The sequence below is a fragment of the Haliotis asinina genome, chromosome 1 (assembly GCF_037392515.1).
Source record: "Haliotis asinina isolate JCU_RB_2024 chromosome 1, JCU_Hal_asi_v2, whole genome shotgun sequence".
NCBI classification, from domain to species: domain Eukaryota; kingdom Metazoa; phylum Mollusca; class Gastropoda; order Lepetellida; family Haliotidae; genus Haliotis; species Haliotis asinina.
The window spans coordinates 62,802,412-62,825,901 of record NC_090280.1 but is presented as its reverse complement, the minus strand read 5'-3'; the positions used below and the strand labels follow the sequence as shown (position 1 = coordinate 62,825,901).

The following is a 23,490-nucleotide window of genomic DNA, read 5'->3' as shown; positions in this document are numbered from 1 at the left end:
ACACGAGTACAGCATGTGTCTATAAAAGACAGAAATGAATCTCACAATGTCATCCACGATCTTTGCAAGAGCTGTGCACAACAAATGGGACATCTCAACGCAGCCAATCGAAATCGGGCCATTGGATTGCAAGCTGGCTAATCAAAGAGTGAGGTGGATCTTCAACGTTCATCCCAGCACAAAAACTCGATTGTTGGAACGATTTTGTCAAACAAATTCGACAAATGACCGTCCAAGATCAGGAAGGCCTAAAACTACCACACCTGCCAAAGATCGGTACATCCGGCGAACCCACCTACGTGACCGCCATCGTACCGCCCGGGACACAGCACTAGAACAGTTTGGGGCCTAAAGACTGTCCGATCAGACAATCAGGAACTGTCTCCGATAAGTAGGAATACGTTCCAAACTTCCAAAATTTGACCCCTCCTTGACACGACTACATCGACGTCGACGAGTGACATGGTGTAACACGGTGCTGCCATTGAACCTGGCAAACTGGAGGCGCATATGGTTTAGCGATGAATCACGTTATCTCCTCAGGACATGATGGTAGAGACCGTGTCTACAGACGTCGTCATGAACGTTTTGCTCCTAACTGTATCAGACAGATTCGATGGCGGGAGTGTTATGGCGTAGGGACAGATCTCATACACCCGCAGATCGGAACTTGTGCTCGTACAAGGCAATCTGACGACCAAACGATACATCGACCAGATTCTCCGTCCGCACGTCCTTCGCCTTGTGGACCGTCAATGGCAACTCTTCCAACAGGACAACGCCAGACCCCACACATGTGCCACCGTGGACTACTTGGCCAATAACAACATCAATACCCATCCCTGGCCCTCCAGATTCCCGGATCTACACCCAATCGAACACCTTTGGGGTCAGATTGATAGACGGGTACGTCGTCGTCGTAATCCACCACAGAATCTTCAACAGTTGTTCCACACGCTGCATGGGGAATGGGGAAGGATTCCACAATAAAACATCCAAATCGATCTGTACCCAACAAGAGGTGTCTAGCATTGGTAGCAGGTGGAGGTGGTCATACAAGGTACTGACTTCAACACCACCTGGTGGATAGCAGGTAATGAGCGTGACGACTGTTATTCTCATGAAATATGGACAAGATAGAAAAGCACTGCTCCACAAAATGTCATTCATGTATCTTTGTTTTCCGCTGATCTACACGTCCTTGAATAATACCAAATTTTCATTGAAATTTGGGGGTGCGTTTCTTTCAGTTGTTTGTTTTGTTTTGTTTTCTTAAGAGCGCATCTATCTATCTAGCTAGCTAGCTAGCTAGCTATCTATAGCCATCTAAGGATTTTCTACATGTTTCAATAGTATTTTCAGATCGGTGTCGTGTAATTATTTCAGCAACTACTTGTTATATATTTTCAAACTGTATTCTCGTCACTCTGTTCATATATATGTGTATATATATATTATATTGCCCATGACGTTAACCATGGACCCACTCATTGTTGAGCCATGCGCGTAGCCACAGGAGGTCGGTCTGCGGAAATGTACGATCTGAGTCGGTAATAGCCGAGTCTAATGTTGGGTCACGTGACTAACAAGATATTATTTCCTTGGTCAGCTCTGTAGGCACGCTCATTATCATTTACATGAGACTTGTGGCTGAGTATTACAAGTCAAACTAACAATGGGAGACGCTCGTGAGTATTACTCTGTGCATTTTGTCAGTGATAAATATTCTGTCTGTGTGATAATAACAAAGATGGATCTAGAAAATATGTGTGTGCTTCTGCAGCAGTGGGTGCGTCATAATTCTGAACAAACCACGCTGTCGCCATATTGGCAACATGGCTTCCGTCTCGTACAACAAAAGCAAACTAACTTGCCAGTCTGTGCAGGTTAATAAATGAGATGTAACCACATTAATAAATCCAGTTTAAAACCCCAGTTAAGTCCTGCATTGGAACTTTTTGGCTTGGCTCTAAATGCAGGAATGCTGAAGAGGTGTCTTCATAGGAATTCAAATTGCCATGGCTTCTCCGTTGTGTTTAGAACATGTTCTAATGGAGACCGATCTGGAGTATAAGAGCCATTCAGGTATTGGCTTAGGTCAAAGAACAAATCCCTAAACCCCAGACGTCTTTAGAAACTATTAACCCTCTCTCGTTAAGGCTTCAGCGACCGTATTTATTTCTTGCATTTCTACCATTATAACAGAACCTGCATGGAAATTCTGTACACATTATTAATACTTCCTTGGGACACAGAATTTCCAAACATGTCTCCAGCATTGTAGCACTGTTATTTATCTTTGTGAAACATACAATTAATTCCCCGTTAGTTCCATGGTTATGAAATCAGAGTGATTTGTCAAATTATAGAGCCGTCTCCTATTCTCGCGGTAAACACATTTTCTGCCGAGATCGCCGATGTGTGATACTTAGCGGTTGTTTACATCATTGACCAGTAAGTAGGAAGTGTCCCAAGTCTGTGAATTATCAAACTTTTGCAGTGGAGCGAATATCCGTGAGTTTTAACCAACTTGGAAAATTCGTAACTTTCCTCCGCCCTTCCCAGTAAGATTCCCCTTCCTTACACCTAATAACGTTAATTTAGCGTTATGCCGCGAGAATAGGAGACGCCTCAAAAACTCAGCGGCGTACGACCGTGTTTTTCATCAAGCTCAAGTGGGATAACACACCTGATGGATCAAGCAGTTGATAGATGCACATGTTAGAGTGGGGATCTCTTCATTTAAAAACAACAAGCATACATACGAAAAGAACAGTTTATATTCTTTGTTTTTCATCTGATATTCGTAAGTACCGCGAGAATAGGAGGCGCCAGTATAAGTGCATTTGTTGTGTAAATTGGGGTAACTAGTGCCAAGGTTTAAGATGTTAATTTCACATTCACTTAAACAGTACCATATGTTATCAACACGTAGGAAAAATCCAGTGTTGCTGCTAGATAAAAGTGGTGCAGGTTTCTGTTATGGATCAGTAACCAGTGTTTAAAAAATCCCATCGCCTGGCGAGCGGGTCAAGTCAGTTTTCACTTCGGGCAATGGTATATTACTTGAACGTGGACTACTAGATAATTTCCACTTATGGTTTCAAACTGCAAATAGCTGTGTTTCCAGTGCTCACGCCAAAGTAGAAACCTGTTTTTCATGCAAAAAAGGATTTCTTCAAGTATTTTGAGTGGCATATTTGGGAGTTTGATATTCCTTTCAGTATGTTCAGATACAATAGAAGAAACATGTTACAACTAATCCTTATCAGATGAGAATATATATATTCCAGTGATATGGCTTGGCAGGTATGAAGTTTAGGGGGGAAAATGGGCAGAAGTCTTTCTCTGTTGCTGACTCTCTGCATGGTTTCTATTGTACACATCTTATTGGATAATGCAATAGCTTTGTGTTTTGTTCTTGGGACCTCAGTTACTTCTCAAATGACTTGACTAAATGTAAACCATGTTGTTAGATTGGTTCATTTTAGCTGTGTCCAAATCCCCGTACTCTTTCAGCAAATAACTTATTTAACTGCTCACTCGACGAATGTTTCTGTGTTACAGCATACAGTTACGCGCCACCCCAGGCTGCAGCACAGACAGGGTAAGTTGTGTATGAGATGTTCAGTTTCTAATTTGTGGAGAAACTGAGCAGGCACTTCTTATGTTGATTCCTAAACGAATGCAAATATTTTTTATGCCACTAGACAGAAGACACTTGCAAATACGGTAGGGTGCTTTTTCAGTTTGTCTCAATACAATAAAACCCTTTAATAATTAAGATCATTATCTCAGATTCTGAACATGTCTTGATTAAGTTATGACTGTAGTGTATGCATGAGCATATCTTTGTGTATGGTCCCAAAAAACTCAAGAGTGACTAAACTACTTATGTTCAAATTCAAATACATTTTAAAAACATTCTTTCTGAAGGTGGTTGTCAGTGATGTATGTAACTTGGCAGTAATAGACCCAGTAAACAAGATTGTTTTGTTTTCCCATTTTTACTTGAACAATTGAATTCCAAATGTGACATTTGATTTTTCAAATCAGGTATACAGTCTGCATGCATCTTTATTTACAAATGTTATTATTAATCTGAAGGCTGGTGTCTTATTTATGTTTAGTGGTAGCTTGTCATGCTTACTAATGTACTTTCTAGGTATGCAGCCTACGGCAGTTCTTCAGAAACAAGTGCATATGGACAACAGGTATGTTAGATCCTCTGGTCTGTCGCTTCTGATATTCTGTTGATTTTCTATGGTATTCTGTTTGACAGGATGGATGCTGAACACTTAATGGTAATATTTCAATTTGTTGATACTTCATGTATGTCACGTATCAAGCCCAAGTTATGGAATTAAACCTGTTGCCAGTACATCATAATTGAACATTCCCAACCCCTTTTAGGGTTTTTCATGGTTTCAAATCGTGATAGTTGTCATTCAAATTTAGTAGCAGTTTACTGCTAGACACATATTAGATGATCCTGCGCACTAAACTCATTTGTGACAAGAGAGGCGGTACAACGAATTGGGGGAGTACACTTGGCTGCTACAGGTAGTTTGACGATTATGCACATGCAATACGTGCTAACCATGACATGAAATCAACACCGCATATTCCTTCGAATGATGAGACTGCAATTTCAGGCATAAGATACTGATATTCCACGCTAACCTTTAGTTAAGACGAAGACAAATAGATGATTGGGACATTGACAAGCATTTTAGATATTCAACAATTTTGTTTTTAAAAAAACCCAGGAAAATGTCATTTGCTTTGGGAAATGAATCGATGGTCCTAAACATATTTGCGCCATTATATTGTGTTAATTCAATTCGTTGGGATTGTACCTGTTCCCAAATCGAGTGTGCTATAACAATTCATGTGTGAAATGCACAGGGAAAATGAACTCGATATTTATCAGACAACCTGTCTCCCTCTTGTTTCAAGTGTATCGTTCTGTGGGGCATTCCCAAGTATGCAAATTGGGGTCATTTGTCAGGTCGTGGATCATCTTATATGTGTTTACCAGTACTGATGTTGAAGTATCACTGCAGAAACCAATGGCAACATTTTTGTCAAATTTTGCATAAGAAGGTTTATTATTGTCTGTCTATGAAATAAGCTAAAACCCAACCAGAGGGTTTTTAACTTCAAAACAGTACTTACCCCAAATCGATTAACCAGACCAGACACCAAAATAAGATGAGTTTATTCAGATGTATGGAGCATCAGAAACCGGACCATCAGACTGACTAGCTGAAATTTAGACCATTAGTGAGAAATCTAGCATGTGTCAGGCAGTCGAATTGGCCTTCTTTCATACACTACAATTGTCCCGTCTTGTTAGATATATTCTCGTCTGAATTGCTCGGTTTGATAAATAAGTCCCAAATTTGTGTGAAAACACTTATGGAATGTTATAATTAGTCTGTTTTGTCAGGTAATGAGTTACTCACGAAGGGATATGGTAATATTAACTGAATGCATGATTGAATTGTATCACCCCTTGTACAATCATTTGGTTGACAAATGCATTCTCTGTACTCTCATATTCTCTTAATGTTTCATATAGCAGTTATAAGTTAGGTTTAGATTGTATCCATGATATACTATCCATTAATGGCAGATTTTTTATTAATACTATATCCAACATTTATGTTCTATTTCTTGTGTCGTGATACTGTCCAACTTGACATTGCTGGATATAGCAGTATGTTCCATCAAAAGTTCATGTGATCTTGTAATGAAAACATCCCAGTGCGTTGTGTCAGAAACAAAAGTACTTTTTATGTCTCCATTCACCTCATTCTGGTTGTGTTAAAGGCTAGCTACGGCCAACAGAGTTACAGTGGGTACGATCAGTCCTACTCCCAATCAGCAGCACCTGCACAGACGACTACTCCCCAGAGCGGATATGGACAACAGACACAATCTGGATATGGACAGGCTGGATATGGACAAGCAGCATATGGACAGCAATCAGGTATTTATCAAACACAGACATTAAAAACAATGTGTACATCTCACAAATACATTGCATGCAATTCCATAGGATTTGAATATTTGAATGTCAAAAACATTTTTTATTTGACCCACAAATCTGTAAACAATTAGAGCGGCTGGGTAGCCTCGTGGTTAGAGGGTTAGCTGATCACGTCAATCCCCCACTTGGGTTCAATGTATTAAGCCCATTTCTGCTGTTCATGCCGTGGTATTGCTTGAATACCGTAAAGTACGGTAAAACTTGTACATATTGGGGAGGGAAAATAACTTTCGGAATTATACAAGACTAATGAAAATTTCACGAGTAAACATTTGGACTACATGTTATTAATTTTATTTTTGTACACACTCGTACAAAACCTACTGCAATCACTGCTGCTAAAAGTGGGAAATATCTGAACTCGTTCACTGGCTATTGATACAGTTCATAAAGATTGATAATTATTGACTAAAGACTGATCGATAATAAGTAAATATCTGAGATTTATGAGGAGATACTCCCCAGTACCTGAAAGGAGTGAGTGTTTCTCAACACTGGTGAGCGGTGACATGTTTATGTGCATAGGTTAACTAACAGAACACCTTCCATAATTTAGAAGCAGCATAACATAACGTAGATGCATAATTTAGAATCAGCCCAAATTTTATGAAGATAACTTAGTATTGTGAGAGTAGATTATGTCTTTATTTTGCCACAAAGGTTTCACATGTGTTTCCTAACTGACCAATACTGGTGGATAGGGCTATATATATTGCTCTGACACTTATGTGGACTTGGTGTTGTTGCCAGTGATAATTAAATAGATAAGCCATCTGTTCATGCTTTACTTATAATTTATTATAATATATAATTAATTTGTGTTCAGTATTACACAAGTGAGTCTCATAAATCTAGAGTGCACACTTTACTTTAAAGTCAGCTTAGGAAATTTTCAGTTTGACCTAATTTTTTAATTTTCTTAAACTGAAATAAGTATAAGGTATTTGTGCAGTTGCATAATTTAACTTGTTCAGTTGTTGTCAGTGTTTCTTCTTTGGTTCAGTATCAATTCATGCTGTTTTGTTTGCCTCAAAATAATAGAATCTTCGGAAAATGTTTGTGTGACTTTTTTGGTCTGTTAACGATGTACGAATGATTTTTTTCTAAGCACAACCCACAAGTCCAAGTGGAAGTTATGGTCAATACGGTCAGAGCAGCTATGGTCAGTCAACTGAAAGCTCTGGGTATGGCCAGCAGTCTTCACAGGCACCATCATCGTATTCGCAGTCTGGTAGGGTTACTTTTCAAATGTGTTAAATGTGTCAAGACATGCTTTTCTTAGAAAATCCAACCACATTGAGCTGACATATCTAATTCCTGAAATATTGATCAAAGTTGTGTATAACCCAACTCATTTAGGTGAGCCCTGTTGGCACATCCCTAGGCTATGGTTGACACTGATTTCATAGGAAACACCATAATAGGTACAATTTGGTTGATTGGATGTTTTCATCAGATAGCGTGGTACAGTACACATGCATAGGACTAGTTTGTTAGATCCAAAGTCAGCTTGGTAATTGTCAAAGTTTTGTTGATTGCAATATAAGACTGAAAACTTGGAATTCTTCAATTTTGTGATTTCTCCAGAAATGCTTTGATATAAAGTTTCAGCTCATAACTAAAATCTCAAAACAATCCCTTGAAAAGCCCATTCTTTGTAATGCAAGTGTGTCAGATCCTGGCAATCAGGTAATGTTTGGTACTGATGTTCATCCATTTTAGGTCTCAGGACTGATGAAATATTGTATTGTATGCTGGCTTTTATGTTGACATTCTCAATCTAACAATGTAACTAAAGCCCAGACAGTTTCTCTTAACCTTAATGACCAGGTACAGTTTTAGAAGTTCTTGTGGTAAGCTGTTTGTTGCATAACCAAATGTTGTGATTTCAGGTTATAGCCAGGGCGGCCAGTCTGCTTCATCAAGCTACCAACAGTCCAGTGGTGGCTATGGTGGTAGTCAACAAAGCTATAGCACACAGCCATCTGGAGGATATGGTAGCTCATCAGGAGGGGGATACGGAAGCCAGTCATCCAGTGGTGGTGGCAGTGGTGGCTATGGCAGCCAGTCTGGATACGGCGACCAGTCATCTGGGGGATACGGAGGTCAGCCGTCTTCCGGGGGCTACGGGGGTGGTCCTTCATCAGGGGGTTACGGGGGCCAGCAATCTGGGGGTTATGGGGGCCAGTCGTCCGGGGGTTACGGGGGCCAACCTGGAGGTGGTTATGGCAACGAGTCTGGGTACCAGCAACAAGGAGGTTATGGATCCGGAAGAGGGGGCCGAGAGGGAGGTGGTTACCAAGGTAATTTAATAGTGGTGTAGTAGACTTGTTTGTTGATGGGAAGGTCAGTTTCGGGAGGGGATGGGTTACATGGGGCAATAACTGCTGTGAATGTAGTAGTGTCTAGTGTTCAAATACAGGACTATCAGAAAATAGCGAATGGTTCTCAGATTACTGTCAACATTTGAGTAACTTTGAATCGGATGCTCTACCTTTCAGATCATTTGAAAGGCAAAGATGGAGATGACATGAATATATTTTTGCTTGTGTTTTGGAGTTAATTTGTTCAGTGATCACTAATTTACCCCTACGGTATGCATCTTCATTTTTTCCATTTAAGCTCTATCCTTTTTATCTGCCCAGCTGATTTTACCTGGTGCGCAGAAAGTCCTGTATTTGATAGTCTGTGTGTGGGATATATGAACTGGACATGGTTATCTCTTTGGCTTTTTGCATGCTGTAATCCATTGAGATAATACCCTCAAATTCTTAGTTATTTGTTGAACTTCATATTCATTGTCATCCATATATATTATATATTATGGTGCTTGCCAAGAAGTTTTATTTTACATAAACATTTTTTTTATTGATCCCAAATTGATCCCATGTTGAATGTTAAAGTAAATGATGCATGAGCTTGTTTCAAAGTAACATGGAATGTGAAAGAACTGTCTTGCAATGTAGGAAACAAGCTTTATTGAAGGAAAATGCATTTCACCTAGTGTGACTGACAATACGTTATAACATGTATGTGAAATGACACACATTTCATTGTCAGAAGGTTGTTTGATGGCCACAGCCAGCTGTGTAATGCTAGTGTGTTTGTGCTTCAGGTTCTGGAGGAAGAGATGGTGGTAGCCGAGGAGGTGGAGGTTATGGGTAAGAAACGTTTGTCTTCCTTATTGTATGATTCATAGGATTTGCAGGATTGCTTAAACCTTTCAGAATGCTTAAGGATGATAATGGTATTGTAGTTGCCTTTAGGGTAATTTTTTTAGAAGTTTGGTTTCAACTTCATAATTAGTGGTAGTTTTTGCTTAGTCTGAAAAATATATTGTGCTGTTTTTATTTTTACTATTGAATGAATTTTTGTTTATTTCATATGGAATGATTAGAACCTAGAACCAAAAAGAGTTTGCAGAGTGTTTCAAAATGGTTCATAATCCTGGTAGTAATTAAAATCTAAGCAGTCCTGCAAGTCCTTGTTTTCTGCTCGAAAACACCATCAGTTTGTGAGGTGCTGCCATGTGGTTTGTACAGAGATGGCATATCATTTCTAGAAGTGTAAAGGGCAACTGCAACTGCAGAAAGACAAGATCATACCTATATACAAACACAAGTTAAAGTAAAACTTTTGAAAAGAGGTTTGTCGGCATTAATATTAAAGGTTTACTTCCAATGAAACGCATGACTTGAATGTTACAATGGTTATGATTTGATTCTGTGTTTCTCTTAATGTTTCTAGCAGGTTTGTAAACATCAAAGTGTGAATTATTTGGTGATAATCACTGGTGTACTTTTGATGGTGCTCACTGGACAGACGGTATTAAACAAACTAAAACTAAATTAAACTAAAAGACTTCTACTGCCAAGGGGCGGGTGGAGTGAGATAGGTAACTGAAACATGAACAAATATTTGTTAAAATTAGGCATGTGTGGTATTTTAGGAGGTTGTGAAATATGTTGGTTTCCTGAACACAAAGGTGTGAAAACAATGTTAAAAAATTATTGAATCAAGAAATATAGGTAAACAAAGGTTACAACTTGTGTTGACTAATTGTGGAATGGCTGTTTCAATTTGGATATTGAGCAGTTTATCTATTGTTTTATACAGCTGTCCTGTAAGTTACGACACTGTCGTAACATCGGGTGGGTAAAGTTCAACCTCTGTCTTGGCTGTATAATGTATTTCTAGGTTTATCAGCACCGTACCCACGAGCCATGGTTTCACATGTGGTAAAGGTCTTGTAATGACCTGAAACCTCTGTCATTTTGCTGAACATAAATACGACAATCCATGAAGCACTGCTCTGTTAAATCTTTTATCACAGGAGAATGTACAGGATGGTGTAAGTGTATCATCTGAGTAAGCTTAATATATTTGCTAAAATTTAGTCAGGGTGTTAAAGCAAAAGAAACTTTTAGGTTTTATAAATGCATGCAAATAACGAAAACATGACCTGAACTTGTAAATAAGATATTGATTATATAGACCAAAATTATGAGCTTGGATCATGATCAAACCAGCACCTTTAGGCATTTTGAGGGCTTCATTCTGTGTGACAAGAGTTTTTCATAAGCTACAACTCAGTTGTCAGGAGCCAGGGCCCTTATTCTCGAAGCGTTTGTAGCCCTAAGAATTCTCAACTTTGATCATAGCCAATGTGTTAAGAATGGGCTTAAGAAGTTCACAGGCCTACGGATGGTTTGAGAATGGTACTCATTTTAAACTTGGTCTTATGCAACACAGGTGGATGTATTTAATACCATACATGTATAAATTGATGCTCATGATGTCAATCACCTGGTTGTCTTATTTGAACTTTTTGAACTTCTCAGCTTAAAACAGTCACAACTTAAAAACTGAAGGTTAGGGTATTTCATTATGTGTATCTAATGCCTCTTTTTGTTTTTTAGCCATGTATTCAAAAGCTGTTTCCTGCAGATGGTAACAGTAGAAAAATGTAGAGAAACAACTCAAATGGGTTCCTTTTTTTTAAGTACAGACGTTTTTTGATAAACTAGTTCAATGATTGTCATTGGAATGTTTCATGCCAAGGGTTGAAATAAACAGAAGATAAAATTTTAGAGGCTAAAGAACTGGAATTTGTATTGTCCAGATAAATAGGCTTTGTTACAATCTGCATTGTAAAAGAAATTAAATATGCTTTTGTTGGATTTGAAACTGAAGATCTGGGTTAGAATTGGTCTTCCGCAACCCATGTTTGTTGTAAGAAGCGACTAATGGGACGATGTCATGTTCACAGGTATTGTATCCCAAGTCCATACAGAGATGCTCACGAGGTCGATCAGTGGATCGCCTGGTTCTGATTTTAAAAGTTTGCAGTCTGTCACAACGTAACTGGAATATTGCTGAGTGTGCCGTTAAAACATCAAACAAATGGTTCGAGTTGAATTGAGTGCATTGTGTGAATTGGTTCATTGGTCTTAAGTCAACAGGTGTATGGTTAACAGTTGAACCAAACAAAAACTTTGTAGCTGTTTTTGACAATCCTGAATTAATGGTACATGGTAACATTCAGATTGTCACTGTGGGATAACTTGCTTTGACTCGGTATGAGCAAATGCCAGTGATTATCCCCGACATATGTTAGATTGGTTTTAAGATGATCCATGGAATGTATTTTTTTTGTATGTTTCTCAATGAAATGCTTATAAATGTCATTGTTTCACATATAAATACTAATCATAATTTGTGAAAATGTTGATCCTGGGAAACTGGTATTTTGAAAGATTGTGAAACAGTTTTCTGAAACAATATTCCAAGTGGAAATTGGTACAAACACAAACTATAAACTAACTATAAAACTTCACCTGTCCAGTGAGTTATCTTTAAAAGTTCAAAGGGTTGAATATGCAAACAAAAAATAAACCTAAAAAACTGGTAACTGTGGCTCTGATTGTCTTGTACTGGTTGTGTTTGATGGTTCTACAAGAGATCACCTGGGTGTTGTGGTCAGAGAAAAAATGTTTATATGGTGGTCAATATATTTATGCTTATGTTTAACATGTGCTTTTTGAAGTAGCCGATGGACATGTTCATGAGGCAACTCCCCCCAAACTTTATCCTCAAGCTCTTGACATGACTTTTTTGTGTCCATTCCTTCTTATGAATGGAACACATTTGTACCATGTTCTTTTCACATAAGGCAGAAGTAATATTGAACAAACGTTCCTTCAGAAAGAACTGTTAACTTACTAATTCCCATGGTAATTAGAGTTAATCCCCTTCGTTCTGATTTTGTCTAGTTAGAGACAGCAAAGAAGTTTTTTCCCCATCATTTTGAACATGTTTTCAAGAAAATTTTTAGTGTTAGAATGTGGAAGATGATGTCTTTCATATTGATGTTTTGAAACAAGTTGAGCTCAGTCAAGATATGATTTAATTTGTGATAATGGACACAATAGCCCTTGTTAACAGTTTAAAAGCTCAATCCAGTATCCTAAGAACTTAAACCTATTTTGCATTGTTTTGAACAATATAAACACGGACAGACTGCATGCCTAAAAGTGTACTTTGGTGTAACAGTGGTTATACCAAAACCAGGATTGAAGTCCATTGCTGATATCCCAATCATGATATTGATGGACTTGCTAAGAGTGCTATAAAACCATATTTACTTGATTACTCTGTCTGTTGCTTATCATAACCAATCAATTTGAGACATTGATTATATCAGTCATTGGTTTGCCTTGTCCATGACTGCAAGTTAGATGCATGTGTCAAGTTAAATGAAAAACCTACTTGATTGATGTTGCCTATAAAATTTTGGTGGAGTATTGTCTTCCCAGCTACAGGGGTTGCTGGATAGGAGGTAACTTCAGATCAGTTGTATAGCTGTATGAAACACTGAAAGTAAATCGCCATTACCCCAACAACGGTTAGATACTAAATAACCAAATGCTGTAACACTACATGTAATTGCCCAATGTAACTTGCTCATTTTGTGGGGAAAAAAAACAAAAATCATTACAGTTTGTCTGCACTTCTTAGGGGTAGTTTTGACTGGATGTACATCATATATTCATAAGCCCTGATGCAAGGAATAATGTGCAGATGTAGAACAGCTTGCTTGTTCTAGCATCATTAGACCTTCAGCAGCCCATGTTTGCCATGAAAGACAACTAATGGGATCAAGTGGTCAGGCTCACTGAGTTGGTTGATGTCATCAGTTGTCAATTGTGCAGATTGATCTTCATGCTGTTGATCACTGGACTGGAAGTTTTTAGCAGGGATTGAACTGTATTTGAAGGTCCTAGGGGACTTGTGCTTATAATTTTCAGGGGTCCTGGACAACAAAATGGGGGTCCAGACACTTCAAGACTATTATTAATACTGTTATTTTAATGTGTATCATGATCAAGAGATTTATTGTTACAGTTATGAAATATGCAAATGGTAACGTAACCCAGCTAATAACTATGTGATAACTTATTGCTACCCGACTGGAATATTTACAAAAGTATTTAGACTTTTCCTACATCTCTGTGGATGCACTGATAATTCTATTGCGTCCAGTTAATTTTTCTGTGCGTAGGACATAGGAATTCGCATCCTTTTTAATCCCTTTTTTCATTTCCTGGTGTCAATGATAATGTGAGTCAATACTTAACACTATAAAAACTGGATTGCTGGTATGTGCTGTTGGTTGCTGGTTCATCCATGCAGACACGGAACATCCCATTGCTGGTCCAGCTGCACATAAGATAGCATCACCTGGTCACATTATCTCATAGAATGGAGATTTGGGGAGAAATTTCTCTCCGTAAAATGTTCATTCATCATATAAATTGTCTGCAGGTAGGTTTTCAGACAATCACACGGTTACAAGTGGTTGAAACTGTGGTTGAATCTTGTAATATCATGGTGAGCACAGAACTATATATGCCCTCTGAGGTCTCGTAGTTACCTAACAATTTTTACCATAGCAGGATGTGGAAAATCTAATTGTTGTCTCCATGGAGACTGGTTCATGGTGTGTACCCCCAGTTAACCGAATTAGGCATGAACTGGTTCAAACAATGTTCAGTTTTTCTAAACAAATGGTTACATGTTGATCCACCATTGTGTGTGGGTTTTTGTACAGTGACATATCAGAGCCACAGCTAGGTAGGGGGCTAAAACAACACTTAAAAAGTACAAATTGCTTTTAGAGCAATGGTACTGTGGCAATTGTCCACTGGGTTTTACAAAAATGCTGAAGAAAATCTAAAGGTTATACCCTACTTTGATGGTTAATAACTGTCGATGCTGCATCAATACGCTGCCGAAGGTGCCGTCTAACAATGTCTGACCTATGAATGTTCACAGCGGCGGCAGTCGAGGAGGGTTCAACAAAGGTGGTTATAGTAGTGGTAAGTCCAGGACCGGGCTGTCTCAGCTTTGGGCACACAACTTTCTATTGTCTAGTAATCTGTAGTGGGAAGAGACACCTTGCGTTACACTCAACCACCTTGCCTGTTGTATGTTTTTGTGTTTCTTGTTTTGTTCATTCTGAGTGATCAAAGAGTGTATACTGCTATGCTGTTGCCTTAAATCATTCAATCAAGGAGGCAAATATTCTGATACCACAAGAGATTGAAGATATTCGTGGAGGAACCAAGGATCAAGGTCAAGTTGTGAAGCAGTTGTAGGAAGTGCCAGAACAGTATGGGAACATCAGATGCCAATGAAAAGGAGACCGAGTAGTGATTCAGACCTGTTTGGGTGCAGAACAAATCAGTTCTGGTGATGACATGTTGGACGAAGACCAGTTGTTGCAGATATTAATGTCGGACACATGACTAATGGTCTCATGGCATCCTCCCAACAGTGCATATAAACATTAGACAAGTCATGTGTGTGCTGCTTGATTTGTGGCACTGCTTTCTATGACAGCTATCAGGATGAATACACAGATGATTGGGAACACCAATGATATGTATACATGTTCAACTCTATTCAGATTGGTGTACATAACAGAACAGAAAAAACTGGCTTGGTCAAACCATGATTGACTCCAGGTGTCAAAAAAATCTTTTATGTTTGAACAGAATGTAGGAAACCGTATCTGGGAGTGACTACATAGTTGGGTCAAAAGCATAGGCGTAAACAATTGAGAGTTAAACAGATATGCCACTTTTATTGTCTCAAATACCCAGTCCAGCTGAAAATACTAATGTGTACAGTTGCTGTATTTGTGCACTGCAGTGGTTGAATACAAGCATATGTGTATCCTCTGTGGTTAAACAGACAGCTTATAACAAAGAAAAGCTAAAAATCTTGAATATGCAATGTTTGCCCCGAGAGAGGTTAGGGATCACCAATGTGTGAGTGTGCTTGAACACAAATGAAGTAGTTCTTGACACTGAAGAGGTTGATGTGAAATATGCATCATATTTCAATTGTTGGAATGGTGTGGTAAACTAGTAAAGAGCTGAAAATAATAGGTCTACCAATGAAGTGTTACAGATCCAGAACCGAATGGGTTCCTCTGCAACAAATGTCATGTCCAGTGTGATCTCTATATGAAAAGAACAAAAAAAATATTCTACAACCTTGCGACAGTAATTCGTATGCAGGAGTTGGTACATTAACACCTGAGACTTGGCAAAGCAGGGTAGTTAACAGATATCACAAGATTCATGTTTGCTGCGTGGTGCAAACTATGGTGGCCTTGAAGGTTAGCAACAAAGGCATCTCAATGAAATCCAGCACGCAGGGACCTGCTCCCCAAAGCGTTCTTTTAATCAAGACGATCATAACTCTGATAACTTGTGACAAACATAGCTAGAGATCGCTTTGTGGAAGAGGGACCTGGTTAATAACTTTCATCTTTTTTTGCTGTTCTTGCCCTACATTGTGCATTGCCTTGTTTGCCTCGCTTGTACCGAATTCATGTGGGCAGAATAATGTGTCCCAGTTAGAATCAGCTTGTATATGCTGGCCTGATTGTGTCTCTATGAAAAAAGAGCGTTACCTTAAGTAGCAGTAAACTTTGGAAGATGAACGGATTTTTGGCATTGGGTAACCATGGTTAAAGTAGCTGATGGGAAAGCTACGTGTGAAGTTGAACAGTGAGGTTCAGAAATGCTGGATATGGCTTCCCATGGGTTTTGCATTTTTTCCACTGCGTTTATGTATCTTGTTTCATTAGTTGATGCAACATACTCTTTTCATCAGAGTCCTCATCCAAGTTTCTTCTCTCTCGCTGCAGGTGGAGGAGGTGGCGGTGGCAGATATGGATCTGGTAAGTATTAAGAATTTCACAAACTTTATTATCAACCTATAAATCTGGGTCTGTAGTAGTTGTTGTTTAACAGGTCGTTGACAGGTAAATAAATGTCATTCTGTTTGAATTGTGTTGAAAATGATTTCCTTCAGACCGTGAGATGGAGACGCAACATGATACAATCTTCGTGGCTGGCATGGGAGAAGATGTAGTAGAGGAAGCCTTGGTTCAACACTTTGGCAGCATCGGTGTTATCAAGGTATGCAGGAAATTAATAATGAGCATCTTGGAGCCTGCCGTTTCTGAAAAACAAATCTGATTTGGAGAGATAATCTTCTTTGCTGAGGTCCCATTCAAAACCTTGGCAAACAGATTTGTATCAGTGCACAAACTTAGACCATTATCGGATGCTGAAAGTTGGGTAAAGCTCTCTCAATATCATTTACCTGTGTTATTAAATACTAATTGTTCTCCAGACTGACAAGAGAACAGGAAAGCCTAAAGTGTGGATCTACAAAGATAAAGTGACTGGCAAACCGAAAGGAGAGGCTACTGTCACATTTGATGATCCTTCTACAGCCAAGGCAGCCATTGACTGGTTTGACAGTAAGTATTGAAGATTCATAGTACTTGTCATGCTACCTAGAGCTGTAACAGTATTACAGTAAATAGTGTGTTGATACAAGTGCCATGAAACACATGATACATTAACAGAGATGCCAACCTCTACAATTTGATAGTAGTCGCAGCAGATTTTGTCTAACAAAGTATGCTGGTTTAAGAAAGATTACTAAAATTGGGATATATAGACAAAACCAGTTTTGTCGACTAAGTACATTTTCAGAATTTACTTCTGTTTCCTTTATCAAATTTGAGGACATATTTGAAAAGGAATTATTGCAAGTAACAAACATTTTTAGCAGAATTGTATATCAGAAATCTGAAACATTAATCAGGTTCAGAATGACTTGATGAGACAATTTCCACAAATTTTGTCAACTTTGAAATGGATTTTTTAGTTGCTTACATCATGATTTCAAGTATTTACAGTCCATTTGAGTCAAATCTCCCCAATGAAGCGCACTCTAACTAAAAATGTAAAAGACTCATCCAACTAAGGCCGAAGTAAATAGGGAAAACATGAACTCTGCAGAATTTTGTTATTTTTGCAACAATATAATAAAAGTTGATCATTCAATACTGGAAGATTTGTGAGAAGTGTGTAGCAACAGCTCAAGTAACAGTCAAGTAGGCGTGCGGCACAGGCAGATTTGTCAAGTGACGGTTTATCCTACTGCCTACTGATCAAGCGATGGATTCATTTCACACAATGAAGTTTGCTGCTTATGTTAAAGCTTTAATTTACAAGGTCTGTGACTTCAAGTCTGAAACTCAATGAGGCTGACCATTTAATGCACTTGATAAATGTCTTAGACGTGCATCTTGTGCTGTTGGGGTTCCAGAGCAGCAAATGACAATGATGCCACCCCTTATGCTCATGGCGTAATTATTACAATATGTTCCAGTTAAGTATGCCATAACACTTGTTGTGTATAATAAAAAGAAATCATTTATTCTTGTTCCCGCTCGAGGAATTAAAGTATCTTGTGTCACCAGACCTGTGACTTGGTGTATCAAAATCCATGAAAATTTAACTTAATTCATTTCAAAAACATTTTGTCCAGAACACAATCCAAAGTCCATATGGCTAGAACAGACACTTATCATTATGCATATTGCAAAAAGAAATGGAAACTCAACATTCCCTCTCAATATCTAAGTACCAACTTTCGAAATTGCTTCATAAGTTTTATTTCGATACACCAAAGTTAGCGGGGAAGTGAGACATGATGTTTTGTGAAAGATCAGATATTGTGCAAACGTGAAGTAATTATTTACACACCATACATCTAGAGACGGAAGAGGGGTTTGAGACTGTTTATCTGGATGAGACTTGGATGAATGCAAGCCACACTGCAGAAACACAGTTGGTTTGCTAGCACTGAAGAGGCATGTTCCAGAAGACTGCCAGTGAGCACAGGAGTACAACTCCTAGTACTTCATGCAGGTTTTTAAATCAGTGGGATTCTTACCTGGGTTTTCTCTTGTGTTTAGGGCTGAAGCCATTGACAACCGAGATGACCACACCAAAATGAATTGACAGGTTTTTATGGAATGGGTACAAAAACAACTGGTACCAATGTTGACATCAACGAGCTTGATTGTCATGGACAAGGCTTTATAAAGCTATAACTTCAAATTCAAGGAAGACCGACATAACATGGTTAGAAAACCGTAATGCACCAATTTCCTCATAACGCAACAAATTAAAATTTAATGAATCATTAAAATCAACGAAAGAGCACCTGTGTTTAAAATTGACCAGTATCTGAAATGACATGGTCAATGGTCATGTCTTACATTTGCCTCCTATTATTGCAATTTGAACCCAATTGGACTGATCTGGGGTATCATCAAATCTGACATGGCCCGGAATAACACAGCATTTAAAATTACAGACGTTCAAAATCTAGTCCATGAATGCATGGCTAAGATTTCACAAGACACATGGAAAAAATCATTAGAGAAAGTTGAAAATGCTTTGGAGCATCAGCACTGACTTCAAAGCGGTTTGCTACCGGTGACTATCAGTCCTGTTATACGAGTGCTCTCCGACTCTGACAGCAGTGACTCCATGTTAGATTCAGAAGCACAGTGTGATACCATCCTCTACCAATGAAATCAACATCACAAATGCCACTTGCTTACCTGGCAGTTACCTGAGCTGTCGTTACACCCATGTCACAAATCTTGCAGTATCAAGTGAAAATAATGATGATTTGTTCAACAACTTGTATATATTGTTGGCAGATATTATGACAAAATTCTGCAGATTTGTTGTTTTTTTCCTATTTACTTTGGTGTTTGTTTCGAGTCCTTTATGATTATTTGTGTTTGCATTATAGTGCACTTTATTAGGGAGATTTTGACTCAAATGGACTGGAGTTGACTACTAATTTTATGGTCGAACTACTGATTTAGATCCTTGAAACTACTATTAGCAACACTTAGGAATTAATGTGAAAACACATCAATAATGATGGAACTGTTCAACAAACAACTAGTACAGATATGATAATAATAAATACCATTAAATTCATCTTTTTTATATGTCTGCCTTTTTGGTCCTGCTGATTAAAAACATAAGGGTTTGATTTACTGTTCTCAGTATCTGAAATGAGAATGTTAGGATATCAAAATGAAATATCGTGACACCACCATGATGTTGCAGCTCTTGAGCCAGAACAGGCCTATTTCATTTGAACATGAATCTGATAATTAAGAAAAAGTTGCCCTTACAAGGAGCTAAAAGTTTCCCAGCAACAATCAGTTACACAGCTGTGTGCACAGGATGTTACTTACTCGTATAATAAACCCTTTGTTTGTGATTCTGATGAACTATGAAACATGTTGTAGCTACAAATGGAGCAATTATTTATTCTCTATACAATCAGAACTTAAATGTGTATTTGATAATTTTTGTAGCCAGAAAAAAGTCAAATGAAATTGTTCCGGATATTTATCGTCCAGAACAATATCTTTGGATGGAAGCAAATCTGTGTTATGAAATGGAAAAAGAATGTTTCTGATTTTGTGTTGAAGTTGTGTTGTAGTCTATACTATGAGTAATACTAAAGTTTCAACAATGATGTTTCAGAGAAAGATTTCAATGGAAAGACCATCAGTGTGGAGTTAGCCCAGAGGCCAGTCGGAAACTTTGGTCGTGGAGGACGAGGTATGGCATCTTTATTTGTATGCCCTTTACCATAATAAATTGGTGCCACTGGTGTAGTTGATAACATGAACTGTTCCCAGTTGCCCTTAAAAATATATTTCTAATTTTGTCTGTGCAACAACGTATTTCAAATATGAGGATGGTCTTAAGTGACCAAAGGGATCTGGTAGTTGAATGAAAGCTGGGTTGATTGTATAATACAGCATGATGGCATACATAATTGCTTAGACGCTCAACCACTGCGATATCTGTCTCAGTGATATTTTTGTTACACACCAAACAAAGTCCATTTATTTATTTTGAATGGAAAGTGTTGTCAAACTTCACCCAGTTCACCATTTTGCCAATGTGCTTGTAGGTGGGGGCGGTGGTCGTGGAGGTGGCCGTGGAGGACCCCGAGGTAAGTGGGGTTTCATCATTTCTCATCATTTCAAGATGTTCAGTGTTGAATTCTAGATATGTCCAGAAGCAATGTGCTGCATTTTGACAAGCAACTGTCATACAAAGTAGATCTACTTACTCTTTCTGGAATTAATTGGCTGTATTTTTAATGAGCCACTTCTTTCTTTTATAATAAGGCATGAAATATCACCAAATGCAAAAATCAGTTTCTGATAAAAATGAAGGTTAGTTTACATGGTATCTTTATTTGTTCAGGTGGCGGCATGGGAGGAGGTGGCGGTGGTGGCAGACAGGGAGACTGGGACTGCCCCAACAGGTACGTATTTTGTGTGTAGCCAAAGCTTTCTGTAGATGGTGCTTTTGAACACGCGAAATTTGTAAGATCCAGTAGTTGTAATACTACTGACATACTTAAGAATACAGTTATGGATCTGCTTGTGTCAACAGTGCACATGGCTACTTGTTTCACTACCAGATGTCAGTTTGTACAGTTGCGATTCTTCTATAGAGTATATTCTTTCAGATATGGCTTGACAATTTGTCATCCTGTCTGTTTCAGTGACTGTGGCAACAACAACTTTGGCTGGAGACACAACTGCAACTTGTGTAACACTCCCAAACCTGAAGGAATGGGTGGAGACGACGATGATGATCGAGGTATGTACTGTATTAGAGATATCCAGTTCACATTGTTTCTCAGCCGACAGGGAAATTATTAGCTTTTATGCTGTAGCATTCATAGTCTAATGGACACAGACCAGAGCTCCTAAACAGGGAGCTTAAGGTATGAGATTTGATCCCCATGCAGATCTTACCATAACATGCTACTTGATACATGTATAGCACGTGTCATATTTGGGGAATAAAATAAGGAATGATGTGCTCATGTTGGTATGCTGAATCTCATCTGAAACATGTTGCAACCTTCTGGTGTCCCCCACAGTGATGTATGTGCAATATTGCTGAAAGTTACGTTAAACCAGGCATGCACGCACATGCACACATGTTGAAGCCATTTCTTTCACAGTTTGCTATGAAAGTCAATCAAGGAGATTGGAACTGTCTGAAGTATTTTGTTGATAACTTTCCAGGCCGTGGACGTGGTCGTGGTGGTTTTGGCCGTGGCGGTCCAGGTGGACGAGGTGGACCCCGAGGAGGCCCCAGAGGTGGTGGATTTGGAGGTGGCAGAGGAGGACCTGACCGGGGACGAGGTGGATTCCGGGGTGGAATGCGAGGGGGGCCTGACAGGGGCAGAGGAGGTCGGGACGGAAGGTAAGTATTACAATGAATACACAATGCCACTCAGAAAGTTGTGAGATGTAACATGTTATGCTTGGGATTAGTCTTTTTCATTGTAATATATATTCTAGTGCCCATCTGGGATACAAACCAAACCACTGTCCTACACCAAAATGCCAGCACGCTTTGTGCCTGGTTCTTAGAGTTGTATGTTCAAAGGATGTAATCCTAAACAGAACATGTTATATACAAATGATTGATGTAAACAGTATTTCATAATGCAGGTTATAATTCTTATGGGCTTGCACTAAGAGTTTGCCAGTAACAGACTGGCTTACTTTGGACATTAACTGTGATATGATTTATGATCTATTGAATTTCCTGTATTCACTGGACCATGAAGGTCCCGGGGTAGAATAGGCCTTCAGCAACCCATGCTTGCCATAAAAAGCAACTATGCTTGTCGTAAGAGGCGACTAACGGGATCAGGTGGTCAGACTAGCTGACTTGGTTGACACATCATCAGTTCCCAGTTGTGCAGATTGATGCTCTTGTTGTTGATCACTGGATTGTCTGGTCCAGACTTGACTACTTACAGACTGCTGCCATATAGCTTGAATATTGCTAAGTGTGGAGTAAAACTAAACTCACACACACACCCTGTATTCACGGAACAAAACAACGAAACTAATTATACATTTCATTTTCAGAATGGACAGAGGAGACCGTGGTGACCGAAGACCGAAGCCATACTAGAACAGTTTACTCATTTGCTGGCTAGAACAGCCATCTTCAATGAAAAGCATTTTAGCCATCATCTCATTTTAAGTGTTCATCATCCATCCTTTTACTCTTGACAGTTTATTTGTCTTGCTTGATCATGAAAAAAACATTTCATTGTCCATTGACTTTGTTGTAACATGAATGTCATTAAATTTGTACAGTAAAAACTGTTGTAATGTGTTTGATCTGTGTGTGGTTCTGTGTACGGTACCTGAGGGACATTAGGTGTGCGTGGACATATGTGTACAGTTGTACCTTAATTGTTCTAGTATTGATGGTTCAATTCACAGATTAAATTGGGGATCTGCAGTTCTGAATTGACATGGTCAGATTTGCAGTCAAAACGTTGCTGTTGATCAAATTGTGTAAGTACAGAGACACTACATGTGTATGTGTTGAGAACCTAATTCCCCATATCAAATTGGTAACTGCAACACATTTTGCTTTGATTAAACCACAACAACAGAATTTTGGTAACAATTTACTTATTAGCACAGGTATATACAAAACATGAGTAACCTCTGTGCCAGAGATTATGGTCACGATGACTAAAAACAATCTTTAACTCAAATCTGGAATAGATTGTGGCGTCCACATCAGTACTGGAAAAGCCAACCCGTGCAGCATCTCATCCATTACTATTACTTCAGAATTTGAACAGGATCACTTGATCCACAGGAAAACTGTAGCACAGGTGGGGTTTCGCAACGTAGAGAATATGACAATGTTAGCAAAGCGAGCAAAGGTTGGCAATGCACTTCCCTCGCTTCTGTTCAAAAAATATTTTTCATGTAAAAATAAAATGCCGCAACACCATCAAAGGTACACTCCAATTTCCTCTCCGATTTCCAACGCCATATTTAATAATGACTCACGTGAAATTTGTTTTATTCAACATTTTAAGCGGCACTCGTGGTACATCAGATCATTCTTCGCCTCCATTACCCCTGCCAGCTTCCGGTTCAAAGCAGTGAAGGTACA

At 38.8% G+C, this 23,490-nt stretch overlaps 1 protein-coding gene across 2 annotated transcripts; it reads left to right on the top strand.

Moving 5' to 3' along the window:
* Window positions 1-1,529: 1,529 nt before the first annotated feature.
* Window positions 1,530-22,677, top strand: LOC137295780 (RNA-binding protein FUS-like). 2 transcript variants are annotated; one of them, XM_067827325.1, is made up of 17 exons: window positions 1,530-1,688; window positions 3,568-3,607; window positions 4,166-4,214; window positions 5,836-5,995; window positions 7,164-7,286; window positions 7,948-8,358; window positions 9,171-9,216; window positions 14,390-14,433; window positions 16,275-16,307; window positions 16,442-16,548; window positions 16,766-16,895; window positions 20,008-20,085; window positions 20,444-20,485; window positions 20,743-20,803; window positions 21,047-21,144; window positions 21,579-21,759; window positions 22,437-22,677. In XM_067827325.1, exons 1-17 carry the CDS (start codon window positions 1,676-1,678, stop codon window positions 22,480-22,482), a joined length of 1,662 nt encoding a protein of 553 aa, XP_067683426.1. In that variant the 5' UTR covers window positions 1,530-1,675; the 3' UTR covers window positions 22,483-22,677. The 2 variants fall into 2 exon arrangements, with proteins under 2 accessions (XP_067683426.1, XP_067683433.1); XM_067827332.1 differs by having other exon boundaries at window positions 1,561-1,688; window positions 7,948-8,160.
* The last annotated feature ends 813 nt before the right edge of the window (window positions 22,678-23,490 follow it).

Bases quoted from the DNA above. Each gene is read 5' to 3' on its own strand.
- LOC137295780 (XM_067827325.1), top strand. The intron at 9,217-14,389 runs GTAAGAAACGTT...GAATGTTCACAG, and splicing joins CGAGGAGGTGGAGGTTATGG to CGGCGGCAGTCGAGGAGGGT. The intron at 14,434-16,274 runs GTAAGTCCAGGA...CTCTCGCTGCAG, and splicing joins CAAAGGTGGTTATAGTAGTG to GTGGAGGAGGTGGCGGTGGC.